Source organism: Watersipora subatra, chromosome 1 (genome assembly GCF_963576615.1).
Source record: "Watersipora subatra chromosome 1, tzWatSuba1.1, whole genome shotgun sequence".
Lineage (NCBI taxonomy): Eukaryota > Metazoa > Bryozoa > Gymnolaemata > Cheilostomatida > Watersiporidae > Watersipora > Watersipora subatra.
The window spans coordinates 70,433,753-70,457,344 of NC_088708.1; the positions used below are offsets into that span (position 1 = coordinate 70,433,753).

The window sequence follows — 23,592 nt, forward strand, 5'->3', positions numbered from 1 at the left end:
ATAACAATAATATGAGTACAGTAACACAACCAGTAATTAATAGCAGTTTAAAGTTTCTCTACAGTGTCTAGATTTCATCACTATCTGCTGTCTCAACATCTCTGGTTGTAAGATTGTCAAAAAATGGTTGATTCTCTAATTTGCAAAATTGTTTAAAGGTGGACTTGCAACAAAATTCACATTACAGTTATTTGGTATCAAAAGATTCGCCATGTCTTACTCTGTAGTGTGGTAGGTGCCAAATATGTGGAAATGTGATTAAAAGCTCTTAAAAGCTCAAAAACAAAAAGCCGCCGTAGATTGGAATCTCTTGATTTCGATGACGTATCCGCGCTGTATGGTTATTGTCTTGTCACGTGATGTTCTCGCGTGAATTGAAAGGCCAATAAAAAGCTCAATATCAAACTTATCGTAGCAATAGTTTATGATAAATACTTCGGGTTTTACCTAAGACTCCGTATCAAATATAGATGCTCGCTACTTTACAGTTTCGGCTTGGCCATTCCGTTAGACTATTCATGTCTGAGTTGCGTTCATAAAAAAATGTCAAATTCTGAAAAGTTAAGACCCTGGCGTTTCGAGCCTGACGCTCTATCTGAAGAAGATCCTCAACAGAATCAAACCTCCCAGCAAGTAAGCACCGACACTAGCCAGCTCTTATGTGCCAAGCTAGCTAGTGGTAATAGTTTTAGCTTGAGAGTGATAGAACGAATATTATTATATATGATTTTAATGATGATAATTATCGCTTCAATATTGCCAAAATATAATTACAGATTTTTCTCGAATGACAACATTAACAATTTTAATATTTAAATCTAGTGCTGCACTGATATACTGTTGGATAACATCGACCTGATGTATTAGCTATGGTTGCATAGACATATCTGTTCATTTCTTTAGGAGCTAATACCACCGGCTACAGAGTGGTGTGCCTGCAAGCGTTGTCAAGACATGCCATCTCTTCCTGAATGTTTGTCCTGCCATTATGCTGAGTTTGCGCATTGTCTCCTTGACCGAGGGGAGCATGAATGCCTGTGTATGCATCCTGGTGTAAACGAATTTGTGGCGTCTGCACCCCTTGAGTTGAGGTGGAATAATTACCTGCGATATCATAGTGAGTTGGATATTCATTTAATGCCAACAACACCAAGGCTATGCTAATGTGTCAAGCATTATCTAAAATTCTTGTGTTACACATTTAATGCATCAGTTGAACACACATATTCTGAACTCGTGGAACACAAGGAGAACTGGTATATTTGGCTTGTACACTTACTACAGTAGAGAGTGTATTAGTTTTATGATTTTATTATATAAAGATCGAGATTATTTTGATGATCAGCAATTATTGTTTTTCAATAATTGTTTTGGTAGATAATCTATTCCCATTTGGAGAGCCATCGCCAAATGCTCGGAAAAGGTTGTGTGCATACCGCAATCTTGTGTTTTGGTTTATGCCGCAAATCTTGTTTGCAAGTCTGCAAACTCTTCTTCATCATCCGTTGGTGGGAAAAGAGCCCGAATCTTAGACACCAAGCAGGCAGGTAGAGGCCGTCGCTCACGGCGACAAATTTGCGGCATAAGCCAAAACACAAGCTTGCAGTATGCACACAACCTTTGTAACAACATCCGTTGTAATGGACCTCACTCTCAGGTCGTGGGAAATTAGATCGGACTGGCATCGCTTGAAGCCTTCCAGCTCCATGGTGTTAGAGCTGGTGGTCTCTGTTGACTGCAAAATAAAGAAAGTTACGACCAACAATTACTTTCACATTATTTGAATGAACTATTTAGCTAGATGAGCAACTTCATGTTTATGTATTGATAACTACTAAAAAATTTGGGTTTTTGTCAGGCTGTGAAGTAAAAACTGTCAAAGTTTTACCTTGACAAGATGGCTGCTGACTATTAAACCGCAGCTCTGATCCATCATAGTGTAGGCTCTGTATAGTGCGCAATGCCCCGGACTAGCGCATCTACCGTCACCTGCCAAATCAAGCTCCCAATCGATTGCTGCCATCAATCCCTTGTTATGCAGGGTGTACTGCTCAGCAATACACTGTAAAATATTGTAAAACTTCATTATACAAGATTAATTTGTATCATTATCATTAGTCTAAGAATGTAGAATCCTCTTCCCCCTTTTTGTGCTATATTATGATGAAGAATCAGAATTTTGAATTATAATATATTTTGCTTGAAGGATGACATATTTTCATTTCAAGAAAAAAATTGTTTCTAAATGTCGTTATTCAATTAGTGTGCCAAGCTTTTACTCACATTTTCCAAGTTTATGAGTAAATATTAACACTCACACCATGTAAGTATTCTCTTTGTTGGTAGAGGCAAACGCTGTGGCTTGGTATTGCGATGTTCAGGAGCGACAGAAAACGGAGGTTCTGCGTAAGGCATCCGCCAGAAAAGAGTGATGCAGCTGCCAGCAGGGGGTTGATGACGTGAGCTCTGTTCACCCTGGCAGTTGTTTCCCAAGTGTACGATCGGTGACAGGAGGCACATGTAACCTTGAACTCTACCCATCCGCCTTCTCGCACCATCGTGAATGAGCAGGGGAGGGCGCAGGTGTGACAGTGAAATAGTCGCTGGAGTGCTGTCACACTTACTATTATTTTCTCCTCTTTGAAGGAGGATTCGGGTCTGAAATCACGACACAATAGTTGACTTGCAATAAGATTTGTACAACATCATTTCCTGTTATTATATCATATTTGCTTGATCAGAAAAAGAATAAATATATAGCCATGCAATCATGACACAGATTTTACAAAACCCTATCAGAATCCATGATATTGTAAACATAAAATGTGAGTAATAACTCTATGGATATTTTTTATATTTTGTCAAGTTTGGTTTAGTTCAGCTCTATCTTACATGTAATTGGAGAGCGTTTGACGCTGGCCAACATAGCGCTCAAACTCTTCCCAGTCTTCAGTGGTTGGCACAAATTCTTCATCTAATACTAATAATAATCAACTAATAATATTAATATGCTATTAACGATGATACCAGAAAATGACAATAACTATTTTATATAACATATCTATAAGTGAGTGGGGTTAAGAAATTTGGCGAAATTAATCGTGAAACAACATTATTTTATCAATTATATATTAATATATTACGTTTTACAGATAGATATGCAGTATGAATTAGTTTTGTTATTATAATAAGGATAATACACGTAATTAAAAAGATAAAATACTAATAATATAATATTACAATTAAATGACATTAATATTGTTATATTAAATATAGATTAATACAGTACTATTAGGAGAATACTAGAAAATAATCCGAGTTACAACTACTAATACAAGTAGTTCATAAAATAAATTACTCACGTGCTTTGGTGACATGTGGAGTATGCAAACAGGTTAGAAAACATGTCGTCTTTGAACTGGCGAAAACAAAAGTAAGAGTAAGCAGGCGAATAAATAAAGTTTGTCACATCCAGCTTCACCCAGTTGTTCCACGCCCGGTGGAGGTCTGGTCTTTTCTCAGCTCCTGGCCAAAAAAAGGTGCTTCTCAGCTTGGCAGCTGCACAAACACTATGTGGCGCGTTAGAGATTATGACGAATTGAAATAAACAAGTTTAATATGAGAAAGCGTGTTTGCTATTTGCGATAGATCAAACTTGAACTGAAACTAACATTATCTGGTCATGTGACTTACAATTCCCGCTATATGGCGCGAAACATTTCTATAGCATTTTTCAACCATCATAGCGGACCAAAAGGCTCATCATTTTTATCAGAGGATGATATGCAATCGTTCAAGCTAAGCTTAAAAAATTAAACATATTTTTATGCTATGTTTTGAGATATCAGTGCTCAAAGTTGCAGCATTACGATGCCGATAAAATAGACGCGTAAGAACAATAGACATGGTTTTTATCGCAAGCGTGAAGTATATTTGTGAAAATAGTTCGACGAATAAGGATGCATGAAAGTGTAAACATAAACTATCTCGCACACATTTTAGCCGTTTTAGCACACATACGTCACATTTTAGCCGTTTTGGAAAACGAATCCAAACTAGGGCGGTCTCGTGTGGCTGCGATTTTATGTTCGTTTTTTAGCTTTTACGAGCTTTTAATCACATTCCCACATATTTGGCACCCACAACTCAATAGAGTAAGACATGGCGAATCTTTTGATACCAAATAACTGTAATGTGAATTTTGTTGCAAGTCAACCTTTAAGGACCTGCAAATCTTGGTATTTTGCTTTGCTGATTGGCAATGGGCTGGTGGTAATGCAAGTTGACTGAGTTCAACGAGGAAGCCTAGACGGTTTTTCAATAGCACTCGATGTAACTGCCATTCCATGATTCTCTATAAAATGCCGTGAGCTTGCTTTCCGTATTATTCGCAACTTTCACTTGACGTATAGACCTAGTTTTAATTGGGCAAGTTGTCTGGTACATCTGTTTAAGATATTCTGTGTTATTAAAGAACTTTGAGCTGCTAAGATGAGTTACATGAAAGGGTTTAGGATGTTTGCGAGCATTTTGAAACAACTTTACCCAATCAGACGGTAGATCTGCATCTGACATGTAATTCATCGCATTTATGTCTCAATCACATTCCATGTAAGAATGTCCACTCACTGGAAAGCTTATTGTGATCTTGTTAAAAAAGTTTTCTCATGCACAAGCCAACGAAAATAGTGAATGAGTGTGTAGTTTTTGTTCTGTCCAACGTATCCTTCACAGAACAAATCTGACTCCACTACTTCGGGACCGATGTGACTTTCAACGTGGCCTTCTTCTCTCCACTTTACACACATTTGTTAGCAAAGATAAATAAACATCTTGTTGATCCTTCTTAGTGTAAAATTGATTAAAATCAGTAAACAATTTTTGCCTGTCAGCTGCAAACACAATTTCAAAGCATTTTTACCGTTTGCGTACGCAATTTTCTCCTGTTGTGCGGCTAGAAACCTTTTGCTTTTTAACCTTTTTGTTCACTACCTTCTTTTCTTTGTTTTCTAGGCTTTTCAGCTCATTATGAATACTCAAATCTATTTCCAGATGCCATCATTATTATTAATAATTTAATGAACAAGCACGAGTTATGCATCGATCGTTTATGCTAGCTAAGCAACATTAAACAATGCAAGACCGCGTTAACGAGCAAAATGCTGTTTGATTGGTTAGCTGTTGGACTTAGCGGATTTTTCCATATTACGGCTTGGACATCTCCTGTTTATTCATTTGAGCTTCAAATTTAAAGCCAGATTTCCATTAGACAACACTGGTTTTTCCAACTTTTTAATTCACCATACAATTCTACAGTGCCTAAACTACAGGTAGGTAGCAATAACTCCAAAAAACCCAAAATGTGACAACACTGGTTTTTCCATTGCGGTCTTCATATATTTCCTTTGTTATTAGTTCGTATACAAAATACTTTACATATACTTATATAGGGCCTACATATAAATCTGTTTACAACATTATTTTATATCATATACCATTATTCCATTTCTATTACTTTATATACAACTTTACATTCCACATAATATACTTTCCATTCACAACATTCCTAACATTTTTCTATACTTACACTTCTAAAATAGATCTTTTTCACCTTTATATATCTATTATTACATTACCAAATACAACTGTAATATCATATATACATCATATAATTACTCATATACCTGGTTTCAACCTAACTTTACCACCAAAATAAATTGTTAGTTGCACCTTTATGGAGTCGTGCTCCCTCCATTTTATTTTATATCATTTCGAACAACTCTCATTTACACTATACTCATTTACACTATTATACTAACCTAAAAGAGAGGAGACTAGACTGCGCGACCTTTAACAGAAAACTGCACTTATCTAACAAAACTATTTCTATTATTTTCTATCTGAACTTTTTCTAAACACTTTATGTCTCTTTTTCTATATTTCTATTATTATATATTTCCTTTACTTATTAGTTCGTATACAAAATACTTTACATATACTTATATAGAGCCTACTTATAAATATATTTATAACATTATTCTATTATCATATACCATTATTCCATTTCTATTACTTTATATACAACTTTACATTCCCCATATACTTTCCATACACAACATTCCTAACATTTTTCTATACTTACACTTCTAAAATAGAACTTTTTCACCTTCATATATCTATTTATATTACACTACCAAATACAACTGTAACATCAACAATTCAACAACATCACCAATTACTCATATACCTGGTTTCAACCCAAATTTACCTGCAAAATAAATTGTTAGTTGCACCTTTTTGGAGTTGTGCTCTCTCGAATTTATTTTATATCATCTCGAACAACCCTCATTTACACTATACTCTGTCAATTCCTGCCGACAACTACTTTTTCAACAACCAGCAGTACCCTTGCTTTTTTCCATTATCACTTTGGTTGTGGGCTGTATGACGGGGGAATTCCTAGTGTCAGGAGTTATGCTACCACATTTATCTGTATTTAGCCAGGCATATGCTCTATGTAACAGGGTTACAAAGCGATGCCAAACTTTTGCTCAAAGTGACAGTGTCACTGAGCAATTATAACAGGCTTATTTTTTACCAGTCACCAAACAATGCCAAGTTTGTTTTACATGTATGTGATAGGGTTACCAAGCAATGCCAAGCTTATGCTCATATTTGGAGGCACAGACTTGAATGAAAATGGCAAGAATGAAATGGAGCGAAACATTATGAAGCGTGTGGTGGAGAGAGCTCAATGCTGTGTCGCATTCAGTCATGACCAGAAAAAACTAGCATGTATTCTATGGGTATGTACTGCCTAAATTAGTAAATGCCGTTGCCTCTTGTCGCATCAGTGCTCAATTCCTGCGTTTTTACATCAGGTTACGCCTGCTGCAGGTTTTGGGATGACAACTCCTCCATGCTCAATAGCCAAATACCGCATTCATATTGTATGTAGATACAAGTGGTATACCTCACAACCTTTATTTGAACCCCATCATTATATGAACATCACTTCTAATACAACGCCGCTATAGGAAATGGGATAAAAATACGACGCCCCCCTTTAACTGAAGGCCACTTCTATCTGACCGCTACTTTGACCAGGCCTGTATTTCCTAGTTGCAAGTTGGGGTGGCAAATGTTAGGTGACTAGTTATGAACACCTGGAGTTTGGGGTGGTGTAAACCCCCCAACGGGGTTCGGGGCAGCGCCCAGAAGCTCTGGACCTTTTAAGCATCAACAACCCTCAAAGTATGCATAAATGCAATCAATTGTAAGCATCAAATTATACATAAATATATTGTTTATGGTTCATGGTTCATGGTAGGCAAAACTTTTTCTTTATTCAACAAACGACATAAAACTTATGATGCTACAGATTTCTGTAAGGGACATTGACAGAACTAGAGCTGTTACTTCTTTATTGCAATAGCTCTTGTTCTATCAATGTGTCCATGGCAAAAATCTTTCACAACTGATTCTGTATATATTTCAACATCTTTATATATGTGTAATATTAGAAGATTATTTAGTCGAGCCTGCCCCATAGTGCTCCTCATCGATGTTTTGATTTGGTTATGTTATGAAAGGAAAATGCAAGTTTGGGGGGTCTTCACACACCCACTATAAGCAATAAAGTTCAGTCTCCTAGTCTTAACAAAGTCTCACAAGATCACTCATTTGGCGAGATCACCACGGAGACAATATAGAACGCTAGTTGCTAGTAAATTGGTTTTTTGGAAATTTCAAGTGAATGAGCTTAGACTACAATTCTTAGTACTTAGCCGCCGAAAATCACTAAAAAGTTGGGACGGGCCAGCCAGCCGCACCAAGGAATACGGGCTTGACTTTGACATTCTCTGATCTTTGCCCACCCATAATAGCAAATGATCAATAGAAAAGTGTCTATAAAATGGCACTAATCATGATTCGGTTACATCAATAACAATTAATTCTTTTGTTATTGCTGTAGTGGCTGCCATGATTTTAGTGACAGTGTACCTAAGAAGATCGATCATTACAATTGTCTGAACTACACTCGAATTTGAAGTCGGTAAGGTCTAAATCCAATCCATTGTTTTCGGAATCGTCTATAATTTGGATAAAAATCTGGCCTGAAGACTTGATGAATGATGAGATTACCGTATGACATAATAGCATCCATCATTATGGCGTATCGGAGTCTGTTTTCTAACTCCAAAACTTCACGGATTTTTTCTTTGAAACTTTGAATAGAACATAATCGAAATAATTATTAATTGTATCCGGCTAATATTTCTTTAGTCAAAGTAGTTCCTTGTTTAACTCGGTCTGTTGCTTCAGACAAGTAGGTATATAGAATAATATAGGAAAAACAGTTTAGCAAGGATGCTGAGGCCGACGGCATTAATGCCTCTTCACCCAAAAGGAGAGCGTAAGATATAGGCAACATCAGCATCATTTCGCCTGTAGAAGGGCGAATTTATCTTTCCGAAATTTTGACAAGGTAGTCAAAAATACAGCGCCACTTTCTATTTGAACGTCACCTCTAATAAAATGCCCCTAAATGGAAAGGGTTGACAAATACAGCCCTGTGGCATTCAAATAGAGGTTTTATGGTAAATATTTTTGTGACTTTATGTGGTAATTCATCATATTTTGATGAAGTATTTGCTCTCATTTGAGTAGTTATTTTACTAATTTCCATCAAGGCTAACAAAACAACGATAATTTTCGTATTGACCTCTATTAGATGATAATGTCATTTTTAAACTTAAGAACTTGCCGTCACAGTGCCTAGAACTCTTACAGTATATATATATATATATGTCTCAGTGTTTGTCTGTCATTTGTGTATCCAGTTATTGCAATTAAAATCTAGGGATAAAAAACTTGCACCGCACTGTATATGAACCCAGACACCCCAGGTTCTGCAGACAGGTGTGCTATCCCCTATGACGCGCGGCTTACTTGCTATACTACGGAATAATTATGCCCATAGTTATTACTTCTGCCAATAATTAACGGTGATTGGTTAAAATATTTACGCTTCATTTAGCACGCTTGAACTAATTTGCTAGCAAAAAGATTATCCTCGAAGATAAATACGTGCCCAGAATTCCTAAAATGCTATAAATATATGTATATACAACAATTTGGTCTAACTCTAGCACGCACAGAAATAAACAAACACCTTCATTTAAAATGTTAAATGTTGTATATGTTAACTGAAATAAAAAGGTGGTGCAAAAACCTTTTTATTACCTATGCAATGCTGGGCGTTCAGCTAGTATTACATATAGCATAATTATGCTATATATATATCGTATTATATATACATGTAGTATATACAGTATATATTAGACTAGTGGGCTATGAACAAGTCATTAGTTTCTCTAATGGTTTAGTCAGCATCAACAGAGGTATTTAATTTTTAGCCAGAGCACGCAGGAAAGGTCAAAGTTATACACCAAGGTCAGTCAGCGCATGCATGCAGAAATATAACAGCTCTGTTTAGAATCATATGACAAGATTTATCACTGTAATTCTTTTGCTTGACTTGGTAGACTTGTCTCTTCTTTGTAATATTAATTACTGGTAACACTTAGGCTTGCTATAGCACCTTCAGACTGCTCAGTGTATAGCACTGCTCTTACTAAAATATCATAACTGTTGAAACATTAATTCAGATGTTTTCTAGTTGCTGCTAGTTTCGTTTAAGTTAGCGGAACCTGCTGGACTCATCACTCCAGGCGCATAGTCCAAGCAAGTACCTAGGATAGAGTCCTAGGTTTGATCGAATGTTTGATCATATCAGTGTGAGTGCTAGTTCTTCCAGCTGTTCATAAAGTGACAATGGTTTTCACCCAATCATACATATGAGAGGGGCAGGCTTTAACAGGCACAGATGTATCTGTGCAGAGCCAATGCTAGTTATAGACCTCTCTGTTTACAGGTGTGATCACTTCTCCCAACCCAAATTTTAACTTAAGGTCTTATTTGGAGTCTGAGCATTCGTATAGAGCAAAGGATTATATCATACTCCTTGTGGCTGGCTTAAGACCTGTTAAGGACCCTCTTTATCTGATGAAAGCTTATGCAGGTAGAGTTTTTCATGTGCATGTATTTATGATGTTTTTCTCCGTGGTATCAGTCACTAGACAGGAATTTATATGCTCCTTAGGCGGGAAAAAGCTCACGATTATTGCTATTGTTGATGATGAATAAACCTAGAGCTAGCTGTCACTTTCACTGCAAAATCTAGGAAATATATAACTTCTATAATCGGATACCATGATTTTTGAAATAGTTTCCATCTAACCAGCTGCTGTTGTATGTGATGAGCTGAAAATATTGTCGTACGATATTGCCCATGATCTGTGCCTATGATGTAAATATTGCTCTTCAACATGTTGTAAAACATGTCCTCATGAATATTTTAGACAGCCCACTCTCTGAGACAACTAGTTTTGTTATTGTCGGTCCTGTGGTAAGTGTACCTGCTGTGTTTTTTCTCACAATCTCACACATTTCTTATACGCATAAAGATTCAGGCTTTGCCTATTCTAGACGTACACGTAGTAATCTGTCTGAAGCTACATGTAATTGTTTTTCTCATCACTTAGCCTGTGTTCTAACAAAGCTACAGTGATTAAAGCATTGCCTTGATTCTAATGCTATCTAACCTTATTTCTTGATAATTTGCTCCGTTGTGGCTGTGATTTGCTGTGGAAACTTTTTACAAGTGCGCAAGGTTTATGTCATGTAAGGGAAAGTGTTTATCAGTATATCATATCAATTGTGTTTGTCATATCAGTTGTGTCACATTGTAGGTTGATGACAAGTATGCACAGGTGTTCATGCAGACTGTGAGTAACCTAAGGTAAGGACAGCAAGCCTTATTAAAGAAAAGGGTAGTTCAGTAAAGATGGGGTACGCAGGCAAATTGTATGCATTTCTCAACGGAAAACTTTGCTTATATTATGTGTGCTTCAACCGTCAAAATGATTCAACTAGTTGGTCTTTATATGCGTCGACAGTTACATCAGGTTTTATATTTGATGTCATCCTAAACCCTTGTATGTGGCTACAAAAGGCAACTATCAATATTTTTTATTTATTAGTTTAGTGAAATACTGTGAAAAGGTTAAAAGATGTTTTTTTCATTTTCAGCATCGATAGAAATGTAAATACAGACCAAAGCTTAACTATTCTTATTACATAGTTTATATAGTGTCATGTGAACATAGTGCTCTTCATATAACTTTATATCTACATTTGCTCGTTGTGTAGATATCTGTTCTCAAACCACATTATGTTGCCACATGCAACCATCAGCAAACCCACTAACTGATCAGATTTTTATTTCTAAAATTATTTCTGATCAGATATTTTAATGTTTTACCATCTCAAAAAATTTGTTCTGTCTGAGTTTTCCCTTTTGCTGTGTAGAGTCTTACATGTATTTGGGCAACTTTATAAGCAGCAGAAGCATATGTGACATTTTGTGCTGCTTTGAGAAAATAAAAGGGAGGCAACTTTAAATTAGACTTCAGTTTCAACTCACAAATACAAAAGGTGTTCCTTGTAATCTTATAGAATTCATGTGCCATATCTCAATGAAGAATTGTTTACTGTTTGCTATAAAGTCATACCTTGACATACCAGTGTGTCCCAACATGTGAGAAATTTGAGACACGGGGAAAATTTCGAGCATATTTTTGCCTTGAGATATTAATTAAATATTTACGGTATTTCACCCTTTGGGACGATGACCATGAGATCTAAGGTTATCTTTTACATTAAATCCCACACTGCTATAGCAAATATTCTTCGCTAGGCCTAATCACAGTAATACACCCTCTTGAAAATCCGAAATCAGATCTAAGTATTACGGCATTTACTTCCCTTTCTCTTGCCTCTTTTTGTTTATGGCTTGTCGCAATACAGCAGCAGTGGCTCATGAACTAGCATTGATTTTAGGGAATCCAACATCTTGTACGCAGGACAACTGTCTGTAGAGAATGCCCACGCTGCCATAGCACAATCCCTCTGTGTTGTCAACAGCTCATTGAGTGAAGGCATGGCGGCTAGCATACTCGAGGTGGGTGAGCCAAATGGTCTGCTCTGACTTTTGGAGAATATCACTCACTGGTATTTGAGGATGGTTGAAATCTTTAAGCCTTGGAATCTAGCTGTATGTATTGCGAGTACCTCCTTGATCTCATCTGTTTGATTTTGGACTGCAAGAGCAAATATGAATGTCACAACTAATTAAAGAGAGGCTAGTCAGCCATAGCAACCTAGAGAACTGTATACCAGCATGAATAACCTGTAAAGTCAGGTTTTCCTTATCTTTGCTGATGTTTTGCTAAAATAAGTTGGTTATACAGTTGTTGAAAATATTTGCGATTGTTTGCCTATTACATAGATTTATATTATTATAAATTGTTTAAAAATCCTTCAGGATTCATTTGAACCCTTTCAACGTGTGATGAAGAATTTGAAATTGAATCAAGTTATGTCTCCTATATAGAGTTGTTATCTTAATGACTTGAAGTTAGTTTACAGCATCATAGTTGTATAGAGAATATGTACAGTGTATGTGGCACCTTTGAGACAGTGTGATTTGTTTGACATCATGGTGGTTCATATATAACGAAAGAGTTTGAGGTCTAGAGATAGCGATATCCTGGCTGATGTCTCTTCTATGCATTAGTTTGGCCAGATCTTTCCACAAAGGAATTGGTTACGATGATCTTTCCTAGTTAAAACTTTTGCTGTATCGCTATGATTGATGATACTATATTTATGAATATTATCTTTCATTGCTTTATCGTTTGTCATTCAGGAGTAATTAACTACAAGATAACTGCCCCGTCAATAGATTGACCATTCTACACCTTTTGTAAAGTAATGAGTGAGGTATATAACCACACACTACGTAACAAAACCACACACACTAAATGTGTCAGGACAATGTCAGGACCTTAGTAAAAGTGATGGCTCACATCAATTGAGTTTAGTTAGTACACAGTACATGTGATTAGGCGGTTAATAGTACTGTATAATATAGTTTATTATACAGTATAATATAGTCTATTATATAGTATAATATAGTATATTAGATAGTATAATTTAATATGCAAGTGGTATTAATGTTTGTTAGTGAAACTTAGCATTAGATTATGGCTTATTTAGCCAAGTTATGGCAGCAAGTGATTTTTAATTGGGAACTTATGATTTACAATAATTGTTTTCCTCAGGCTTTCCAACTGGGAGTTCCTGTCTTAGCGAGAGATATACCTGGCAACTCCTATCTGGTAAAGCATGATGAAACTGGCCTTTTATATAGCACACCTCAGGTAGTTGTTTTATCTTCTCTACTGGCGCGCTTAACAGAGGATGACTTCTACAATAAAAGTTGTTCAACAAAGTACCGTATACACTCTACAGTAACAGTCGTTTAACAGAGTACAAGCTCTATAGTAACAGTTGTTTAACAGAGTACAAGCTCTATAGTAACAGTTGTTAAACAGAGTATAAGCTCTATAGTAACAGTTGTTTAACAGAGTATAAGCTCTATAGTAACAGTTGTTTAACAGAGTATCAGCTCTATAGTAACAGTTGTTTAACAGAGTATAAGCTCTATAGTAGCAGTTGTTTAACAGAGTATAAGTTCTATAGTACCAGCTGTTTAACTGAGTATCAGCTTTATAATGCGGTATATATTTACTATCTCGATCGGTGCAGATGTTAGAGTGTCAGTTTACCAATCTGAATGTTATGAATCAGAGTATCGTTGAAATCAATCTTTTATTATTAACCTCTAACCCTGGCTTCAGAGAAATGGACAGACAGACACCACTCTTACAATAGCAAATATATATTTTTTGTTTTGCTTTTATTTAATACACATTCAGTGTGTATTATTTGTTTACATTTTAGCATAGATTTGATTGTTTAGAAAAAATCAATTGAATTTGAAGTGGTGGACTCCCCTTAACTTGATGTAAAATTACCGTATAATGTATTCATGAACCCAAAACCAAGGGAAGGTGATAAGAAAAAGGATTCAAACCAATAAAACCGCAGTCACTGTGCAGTCATTAAATTAAAGTCAGGCTATTTACATGCATTTTGTTGTTCAAACATTGTAAAATCCCTATAATGTAAACGTTCTCGGAACGGGTTATTTATGTTAACGAAACGTCAACTGCATTTATATTTAAAAATAAATCTACAAATTTTGTGTTGACTGGCATTGTGACTACACTAGGTGATATATGAAACATGGTTGATGTATTATAATTTCAACAGGTGCTGTACTTTTTCAGTAGGACTGTCAACAATGCGATTGGATTATTTATATAAACATAATGTTACATGTTTGCAACTGTCAACCTAGTTAGATGAACCCGAAGCTTATCAAACCATTGCAGCTTACCTTGTTAGGATATGATCAACTTAGTCAAACCGCAACTGCTTGTAAGTTGTGCTCACTATTGTAGGAGTTTTTGCGGCACCTTGAAAAACTGCTAAATTCTTCGGATCAGCGAGAAAGATTGGTTACCAATGCCAAGGCAGGGTTGGGAAGATTTTCCAGCACACAAGAGAGGGAGCTTTATAAATACTTAATAAACCGAATGTAACAATTGCCCTTAAACAATGAGCAGATAACTTACAATATAAGATGATACTGGTCATTGGCTACTGTATGAATATTTAACACAGATGATTTCTGCATTATATTTTTTTATCAAGTGCATTACAAATTTACAATAAAAAGTAGCTATATGAATTATGCATATGTTTTAGCTGGCATCTGCCCATGCAAAGTATGAACATCTGGCTTGCCGATCGCCTGGTAGACCTACTGGCCGAGAACAGCTGTAAAACTGTCGACCTTTGTTACTTCCTGTTTTTGATACAGTTTTAAGCACGCATCTCTCCTTGTGTCCATCACACTTTGGTGCCTGCTTCCTTGTTTTATGGAATAACTTAGGCCAAGCCTTCAAAGTTGTGTCTCGTTGTCGGCCACTCAGATCAACATTTTCACCAGATGGTACAAGTATTGGTTGTGAGTCTGGTTGCGATGAGTCTGGTTGCGATGAGTCTGGTTGCGATGAGTCTGGTTGCGATGAGTCTGGTTGCGATGAGTCGGTTTGCGATGAGTCGGGTTGCGAAACCTTGTCTTGTGATGAGTTTGTTGATTCTGATGACACTGTAGATTCACATTCATTATCTTTTGCTTTCTTTATAAACGAATTGAGGGAAGAAGAGCTTGGAACATTTGAAGGCTTTCTCTTTTTCTTTATTCGATTTGAACAATTTGTAGGCAACGAATCAAAAGGATCCTTTTTGATGTCATCTGATTTCTTCATAAACATCGTCAGCTTCTGTTGCTTTGCCTTATATCTATGGCTACTACACATTAGTGGAGGCTGGGAAGAAGGTTGCATGTCTAGACTGAGAACAACACTGACTGGGCAATGATCAGAGCCCAGATACTTAGATAAGACGTCTGCAGATGTCACGCAATGCTTTATCCTTTGATCCAGCAGTATGTAGTCTATTCGTGAACCATAGTTAGTCTGACGAGCACCTGTAATTTTTTACAATATATGTAGTGTAAACATGAGCATAAAATCTACACTTCCACGATGTTGTGGCATGTAGACACAGATTATCCTTGGTCATACAAGCAAAACAGACAAGCAATGCACTGATACATCTAGTAGTAGTAATAGATTTATCCCATTCAATTGAGAGTATATTGATTACGCGTAATTTAGCTAAAATCCAGCCGACTAAAATTTAAATCTGTCCTTAGTGTATATATTTATCCAAAACAAGATTTTCAGAAGAAAAATTTGCTGTACATGTAGCTGCAAGCAATGAGTTATGCAAATAAGCAATTAGACGAGCATTTTTAATGCATTGCTGTTTAAACTGCAGCTGTGTTATCGCTATACGCGAGGTTTGGATCTGCGAACAGGTCAATACAGGAACGTACATATGGCATTATTAGTTGCTCTGCATTCGGAAAACTTCACGGAGAAACAGAAACAAACTAGAAGTGAATCTTTCCTCGCAATTCGTTTCCATTGTAAGAGCATGTTATATTCTTGACACTTGTTAGGAACCTAAATTCTCAGCAGCAGCAGTTCCTGTTTAGATATAAAAACAATTTATGACATGAGAAGAGATATTTTAAAATAACCACTAATGCTATTATGTTATATAGTATTATTGGATTGTGCAACATGTTGTCTCCATAACAAAACCACAAGAAATTTGCAGCCAAAAGATGCAGTTTCCAAATATATTAACAGAAATTTTGCATAGATTTCATGTTAAGATGGCTTAAAAGCTACCTAGACATCTATCATAGTATCAAACCACCAAACATTGCAAAAGCGAGATTTTTGGAACTTCGCTGCTTATGTGATGTGAGAGCTTACTTACCTATCTTTGTGTTCCAGCAACTGAAGACAAACTTTTTGTCGGGATGAAGAACCCGATATGTATCAGTAAGCAGACCAGCCTCTGTGTCCAACATTCTATTTAACCATTGTCTATGGGGCTGTTCGACAAACTCCTGGCAAAAAATATTAGCAGTCCCAACAACTAGCTATGAACATATGGTATGGAAATAGTCAGAAAGGATGAAAAACACTCATACTAGCTGCACTAACAAGAGAGCCCACCGTCTCATCTCCAGGATCACAGTGATCAATCGGCCTGTGTGAAATGTTCAGGTCTCCAACCACAAGCACGTGACTACAAATAGAATATATCACAACACATTTCACATAACGGTGGAGTCCAGCATAAATATGATAATTTTAAACTGATAACTGCCTGCAAAGCCCTGCGATATAGTCTGCACTTGCATGAAACAGCAGAGAGCTTTTGTACTATAATGACATTAACTCCACAAGCAGCCATCCTGCAAGAAAGTACACTATTAGCAAATTTGTATTTCCAACTGACAAACTTGGCAGAATAAATGGAGGAAACCTGGATATCCAGGAATCAAAAAATAGCCTTGAGACATTCCATAAGACATTGCTGGAAGCTTTTATAGCTGAAAAAAGCTAACTGCTTTGCTTTCCCACTTATGATATATATAAATCATGCTTTTGTGCTGACGGTCAGATCTATTTCTTGTGTCACCACGGTGTACAGACAAGCAATAGAACATCTGTCTAATGCTAAAGGTTAGGATCTTCTCAATCAACACCCAATATGCTGTACTCGCTGTGTTTGACCTATACATACAACTACAATGTACATCGGCTTATTGAAGGATTCACTCTGACTCATATTCTGAGTCGTGCACATCAGCTAGAGCATATGAACTCTTAAACATAAATTTTTCACTTAGAAACTTCAGTTAAACTATTTTCACGTTAAAAGACTCAATCATGGAAACGTTAAGGTGCAATGTCATTGCAGTCGTGCACCAGAGGGGAGCTGTGTTTAGCACAAACCTCCGTGATGTACATGATACAATCACCAAATGTCATTGGATGAATTTCGAAATCGCAAATATATACAATGACTTATAAATGCAATTACAATTACAATTTGTATTCATCCTTGTATCCATAGTCAGACGACAAGATATTACAGATGAACGAATGAGCAGAGATGACTGACACTAAAACCTGTAATGGATGATCACCATAGCGTGATGACCATAGCGTGATGACCATAGCGTGATGCCCGTAGCGCGATGACTATAGCATAATGACCATAGCACGATAACTATAACACGACCATAGCACGGTGACCATAGCACGGTGACCGTAGCACGGTGACCGTAGCACGATGACCGTAGCACGATGACCGTAGCACGATGACCGTAGCACGATGACCTTAGCACGATGACCGTAGCGTGATGACCGTAGCGCGATGACCGTAGCGCGATGACTATAGCATAATGACCATAGCACGATAACTATAACATGACCATAGCACGGTGACCATAGCACGGTGACCGTAGCACGGTGACCGTAGCACGGTGACCGTAGCACGGTGACCGTAGCACGATGACCGTAGCACGATGACCGTAGCACGATGACCTTAGCACGATGACCGTAGCGTGATGACCGTAGCGCGATGACCGTAGCGCGATGACAATAACACGATGACCAAAATACGATGACCATAGCCTGATGACCATAGCCTGATGACCATAACATGATGACCATAACCCGATGACCATAACCCGATGACCATAGCCCGATGACCATAGCCTGATGACCATAGCCTGATGACCCTGCGATAAAAGTGGATGATAACTGTGGACTGCAGATTAGAAATGTGATGAATTATAGATAGAAGTCTACCCGGCAGTCGAAGTAACCTTAAAAGGTCTTTGATACACTGCATTGTGAAAACTGGCAGAACTACAGATTTAATCCTATCAAAGATGCCTTTCTTATGATAGTCACCCTTCAGAACGCGAGTACTCTAAAGGAAGCCATGATGTGTAAAATGTAATCTACACAAGATTTCAACAGCCATGTCAACTTTCAATATCCATTGGCTATCTATTAACTAATACTAGAATTGAACAAATCACACTTTACATATTGTCGGCCTAAAAGGGGTGAATTGCATGTTAAGTTTTGTTGAACATTTATAAAAGTGGCTCAAAGTATCTAATGCAAACACAACTTTAGACATAAATGATAGTAAATTACTGACAAGTAGGAGCATTAGTAGAGTGCTTCACAGCAAACCAAATTTTGATTGACTCGAGTGGTATTTATATAAGAGTATCACAAATTTTCTTTACTCAAGAATTTCAACATTCTGGCATTCATAGAAACAATGAAATCGATCATCTAGAGCCACAAAGAGAAGATGAACTCACCGGATGGACAGAACTCTACTGTCCATAGAGGAGACACCAGATGTATAACCTGCTAGGGCAAGTCAATATGAACATACCTGACTTTCTGCAGCTGTACGACCCTCTCCTCAAGAGTCTGTAGAAACTGAAGTCTAAATGTTTCTCGGCCATCCTTTTCTCCCGTTACACACGGACAGTAGACATTGATTACACTTAGCAAGGACTTGCCCTCAACTGGCTCGCTGCAACAGTCACAGACAAGTAAAACTATAGGGCAGGAGAGGAGCACAAACACGACAGCTATAGCAGGTGCTAACGGACCGTGTCACAAAGTTGTTCATACCTATAATGTTATGATTGTAGCTATAACAAACATTCTAGCAGGTGGACTATTATGGCCTTGGAGAGATACAAAACAAATGCAACATAACAACAAACAACCAATATAAGCAACACAAGTACAATTATAAGCAATTCTGTCCAGGTTCCAGCTGCGGTTTGCACCAACCATTATGGTTAGCAAGTGTGGCCGATGGTTGACAGTCCTTACACAAAACATTTCATAATGAACTTCAAATTTCAACACTGTTTATTATTGAAGCCGTGTCATTTGACTAGCTTTGTATATAACAAGAAAACCTCTATGGTTAGATGATATATATCAGCTCAAAACGGATTATAACACATCTTGAAGCAAATTGTCACACATTGTGGCTGCCCAATATATAGATGGTTATGAACTGCTAACTGATATGACGGCTGAACCTGAGTTGGTGCTGTGTAATGACGGTCCGTCCCTCACAATCAAGTGCTTTGAGCACATCTGGAGAGAGGCTAAAGGTCAGCTCCCCTTCCCCACTGCTCAATGCACCAATCAGACTGTCAGTTGCATCGACTGGCTGAATCGCTCGTTTGCAGTATGTAACAACTCCTAAAAATAATTATGTTGATAACCATGAACACTAGATATTAACTAACTCATTTGAAATGACAATTAGAAAAAGTCCTGCACGCAAGTCTTAAAACAGCACGTTATATATCTTGACAAAAACCTGCATGAGTACCTTGACAATAACCTATGCGAGATAACTGCTACACATCCCATTATTAACAGTTTAATAAGTGTAACATGCTTCTCTAAATGCAGTTGACCTCACTGCTATTACTCGCTGGTACCTCTACCCAAAACACAGCATAAGACCACATCTTACAGTAGCTTAATAGAAGACATCTAGTGGCACCTCCCCAAGTAGTCTAACATAAAACCACATAATGGTGCCTCTATCAGTAGCATAACAGAAGACCACCTGGTGGCACCTCCACTAGTAGCATAACAGAAAATCACCTGATGGTATCTCCACTAGTACCATAACAGAAGATCACCTGGTGGTACCTCCACTAGTACCATAACAGAAAATCACCTGGTGGTATTTCCACTAGTACCATAACAGAAGATCACCTGGTGGTACCTCCACTAGTACCATAACAGAAAATCACCTGGTGGTATCTCCACTAGTACCATAACAGAAAATCACCTGGTGGCAGCTCTATCAGTAGAGAGACGGTCGATCACATAGACAAAGTAGATACAGGCCAATCAACCTCCCATAAGGTGAAGCTACAATGCCTTGAGATTGTTGCAAGCAGAACTAGTGATGCAAGAGTGAAGTACCTGAATAGCCTGCCCTTGTCCTGCAGTAGCTGAAGTATGATCGATATTCAGGGATGATAGCTAGCTCTTCCATCATCATATCCTCTAAAATGTTAATTGATCATTCATGTTACTTGATGGATAATCAGCCTCTTAATATAGCTGAGCCTCTACAACTAATTATGATGTGAAGATTATGTGCCAACAATGCTCTATATTGACAAAATATTAGGATTGTGCCTTATTGTACGCACAACTCCCAAGTTCATGAATAACACCGGATACTATTTACGTAGCAAAATACTAATTCATTCACTGAGAACTGGTCATGCGCAGACTTTTTCTCTTAGACAATGTTTTTGTGAACTGAAGGTTGCACTTAAGACAATCGTAAAGCTTCCTTAATAAATTAAGTGCTGTGAATAATTACTTAGACCATAAAACCAAAATGAATATAAAATTAGATAGCAAATTCTTTAAAAAATGTTAGTTTCCTGTCAAAAAAATGAATAGTAAGTCATGACCATGCTGCAACCTACTCAAAGCTTCCAAATGGTTAAAGGTCAGTCGAAGCAACCAAAGTTAATAACCTGTGGCTTTAACGTAATGTACTTACTCTAACGTACTTCCATTGACTTTTTGTCTGGCGGTTGTGTTCTGAATCCTGATTGAATCGATATTTTATGGTGAAACAAAATTTATTTTGCAATCGCTAATGCTAATAATATGTTGTCCAATCAAACACAAGCTTTGGTTGTGGCTGGCCAAACTGATTAGAGCATGATTGAAGGTGCATCACTACAAGCTTTTACGCTTTCACTACTGCAGCTGCTACTCCTAACAGAATATTCCGATGACAAAAGATTCATTTTGGGAGTTGCTTGACTACCCTTCTATACCAGAACAAGATATATACAAACCAAAAGATAAACAGAACATGAAACTGACCCAAATTATTCTATTAAAGATCACATTTATGAACATGCATGTAACTACATCGCAATTGCTGTTGTCTACATGTTCGATAATAAATGTTGAAACATGAATCTACAAAATAAGAGTCAGCAATACTTCTGAAATCATATGTACATGAGATTAGGATGACACGGGTTAACATCTGCAGATGTTTTACATATACCTAAATTACCAAACAGGCTACTGCTGAGAAAAAAGGTATAAACTGGTGGCTTAGAGAATAAGGAGAGTAGGAACACTATTGGCTGTGACCGATAACTCGGCGGAACACAGTCAGAGCGCAAAAAGGAGAGACTTGCCAGCTCACTACATCATATTTATAACAGCACTCTGGCAAGAAAATATTTTCTATTACCATGTTTTAAAGGAGTTATTAGTTTTCAATAGAAGTTGCCATCTTTTCGACAAAATAATTGCAGTCATTTCTGTAGAGTCAGAATAAATAAGCAGCTTATAGAAACTTTATAAACGCTAGCTGGTAGTCACACCTAAATAAACATAGGGTCACAGACTAACAAACTGCTGGCCATATTTCATGTGAAATATTTCACTGGCCATATTTTACGTAAAATATTTCACTGGCCATGTTTCACGTATTTCCTTTCATTAGTAAAAAACAAACCAGAAGTGCCTGTTAAGATCTTCGAGAATTTTTATTTTCACTTATCAATATTATATCAATGAATTGATAGTATTGATTAAATCATATCGAATAAAATATAAGCTTTATTCAATAGTAAATATTAATATCAATAAATCCTTTATTGGATCCAGTTTTCAGAGAATAACAATCATATAAAAACATCCTTCAAACTTTCAAAGCTCCATATTGGTACAGACCTTCAGAAAGACTGTTACTATTAGCCCATCTTTGAAGGTAGGCAGCAGTTATCAGGTGCTCTGTAGTTCTGTAGTGTGTTTATAATTTACAGATTATATTTCATGCTATGATGAAGCACACAAAAGACTGTAACTGGAGTTTAATTTTTTACATTTGTCTTATCTTTCTCAAAAGGGCAAACTAGTGAGCTACCATTTCTTTGTAAGAAATATTTAACCGTAAAATGATTTACAGCCCATTTGTCCAACAATTTGATGTGAATATGAGCGCAGTATTAATTTCTTTCGGGTAAAATTTACAACTGGTTTTTCCTAGCAATTCTAGCAGATCAGGAATGATAAGCTCATCATGAGTTTGTCGAAGAGGTTCAAAGTGATACACACTTTGTTTTGTAAATTCATGGTGCTACTAAGAAAGGTAAAGTGCCTAAAACATTTTTTTACGAATTACCTTATTATTTGGTCACTAAAACACATAAGAATGCTAAGACTTACTTGTGATTTTTGTCTCTTGAAAACACGCTATATCAGCACCCAACTCATCAAGTGTCAAACGAACATCTTTCCACAGCGACCGAATACCATTCACATTCCATGACACAAGCTTCATTGAGGTGAGTCCTGAGACAAACAGAGAAGCCTGCTACAGGCATATAGCTTATTAAATTACAACCTTTGGCATGTTACGGTTTTGTATTTGTGGGCCAGATTAAATTGAGATTAAAGAGAGTAACCGAACAACAAAATTTAGCTTCCAGCTTATATTGAGTACATGAAATGCTGTTTTACTGTTGAACGATTGATTCTTTTTAGATTTTGTTAAAAATGTAATCAAGGCCATGATGAACTAGATACACTGCTTTTATAATCCACATTAACTTTAACCCATAAAAACCTGCTGGCACAAGCAACAAGTAAAAAACTAAGCCTATATATAGTTTTTGAAGCTTGAATATAAACTTACACAAAATCTTTGTAGATTTTATCAAAAAATATTGATATTATTCCATCATTTGCGATTGTTTTTGATGTTTGAGGTGATCTGATTGCTAGGATGTTTCAAGATTAAAATTGATAAAACTTAATGATAGATCGCAGGTGCGATTATTACATCTAATATTGCAAAGAGATCGACAAAATAAAAATGTGTAATGCTTCAACTTTAACGCAATAGTCGATATCAACCATCGCAGTGATACCAAATAGCGATGTCGTTGCGCAAGTATTTTTCTTTTGAGAGTTTTAATCACGATTGACTTTGATCGATTTTAATCTAAAA

At 36.8% G+C, this 23,592-nt stretch overlaps 3 protein-coding genes across 3 annotated transcripts in view; 1 reads left to right on the top strand and 2 right to left on the bottom strand.

Moving 5' to 3' along the window:
* The window catches only part of LOC137396544 (glycosyltransferase 1 domain-containing protein 1-like), a 50,160-nt gene extending 35,527 nt beyond the window's left edge, over nucleotides 1-14,633 (top strand). Inside the window, exons 4-11 of the mRNA XM_068082859.1 lie at nucleotides 6,643-6,806; nucleotides 9,420-9,456; nucleotides 9,938-10,084; nucleotides 10,425-10,471; nucleotides 10,815-10,864; nucleotides 11,965-12,085; nucleotides 13,248-13,346; nucleotides 14,493-14,633. Coding sequence (XP_067938960.1) covers nucleotides 6,643-6,806; nucleotides 9,420-9,456; nucleotides 9,938-10,084; nucleotides 10,425-10,471; nucleotides 10,815-10,864; nucleotides 11,965-12,085; nucleotides 13,248-13,346; nucleotides 14,493-14,633 — 806 coding nt within the window. The remainder of the gene's footprint in view (nucleotides 1-6,642; nucleotides 6,807-9,419; nucleotides 9,457-9,937; nucleotides 10,085-10,424; nucleotides 10,472-10,814; nucleotides 10,865-11,964; nucleotides 12,086-13,247; nucleotides 13,347-14,492) is intronic.
* LOC137385321 (uncharacterized) lies at nucleotides 1,269-2,946 on the bottom strand. The gene is made up of 4 exons (XM_068071767.1): nucleotides 2,893-2,946; nucleotides 2,319-2,658; nucleotides 1,889-2,062; nucleotides 1,269-1,735 (listed from the first exon to the last, which is right to left on the bottom strand). Exons 2-4 carry the CDS (start codon nucleotides 2,556-2,558, stop codon nucleotides 1,562-1,564), a joined length of 588 nt encoding a protein of 195 aa, XP_067927868.1. The 5' UTR covers nucleotides 2,559-2,658; nucleotides 2,893-2,946; the 3' UTR covers nucleotides 1,269-1,561.
* Nucleotides 14,634-14,689: 56 nt separating the features above from the next.
* Nucleotides 14,690-22,927, bottom strand: LOC137396536 (DNA-(apurinic or apyrimidinic site) endonuclease 2-like). Its single transcript, XM_068082848.1, has 7 exons — nucleotides 22,809-22,927; nucleotides 20,520-20,603; nucleotides 19,613-19,778; nucleotides 18,946-19,089; nucleotides 16,692-16,764; nucleotides 16,450-16,582; nucleotides 14,690-15,586 (listed from the first exon to the last, which is right to left on the bottom strand). The coding sequence occupies exons 1-7, from the start codon at nucleotides 22,921-22,923 to the stop codon at nucleotides 14,796-14,798; spliced, it is 1,506 nt and encodes a 501-aa protein (XP_067938949.1). The 5' UTR covers nucleotides 22,924-22,927; the 3' UTR covers nucleotides 14,690-14,795.
* Nucleotides 22,928-23,592: the final 665 nt, after the last annotated feature.

Bases quoted from the DNA above. Each gene is read 5' to 3' on its own strand.
- LOC137385321 (XM_068071767.1), bottom strand. From the start codon at position 2,558: ATGGTGCGAGAAGGCGGATGGGTAGAGTTCAAGGTTACATGTGCCTCC. The intron at 2,063-2,318 runs GTGAGTGTTAAT...AATATTTTACAG, and splicing joins AAAGAGAATACTTACATGGT to TGTATTGCTGAGCAGTACAC. The intron at 1,736-1,888 runs GTAAAACTTTGA...TTTATTTTGCAG, and splicing joins TCAGCAGCCATCTTGTCAAG to TCAACAGAGACCACCAGCTC.
- LOC137396536 (XM_068082848.1), bottom strand. From the start codon at position 22,923: ATGAAGCTTGTGTCATGGAATGTGAATGGTATTCGGTCGCTGTGGAAA. The intron at 19,090-19,612 runs GTTCAGCCGTCA...TGACTGTTGCAG, and splicing joins ATTACACAGCACCAACTCAG to CGAGCCAGTTGAGGGCAAGT. The intron at 16,765-18,945 runs GTATGTTCATAT...TTCTATTTGTAG, and splicing joins GTACAGCTGCAGAAAGTCAG to TCACGTGCTTGTGGTTGGAG.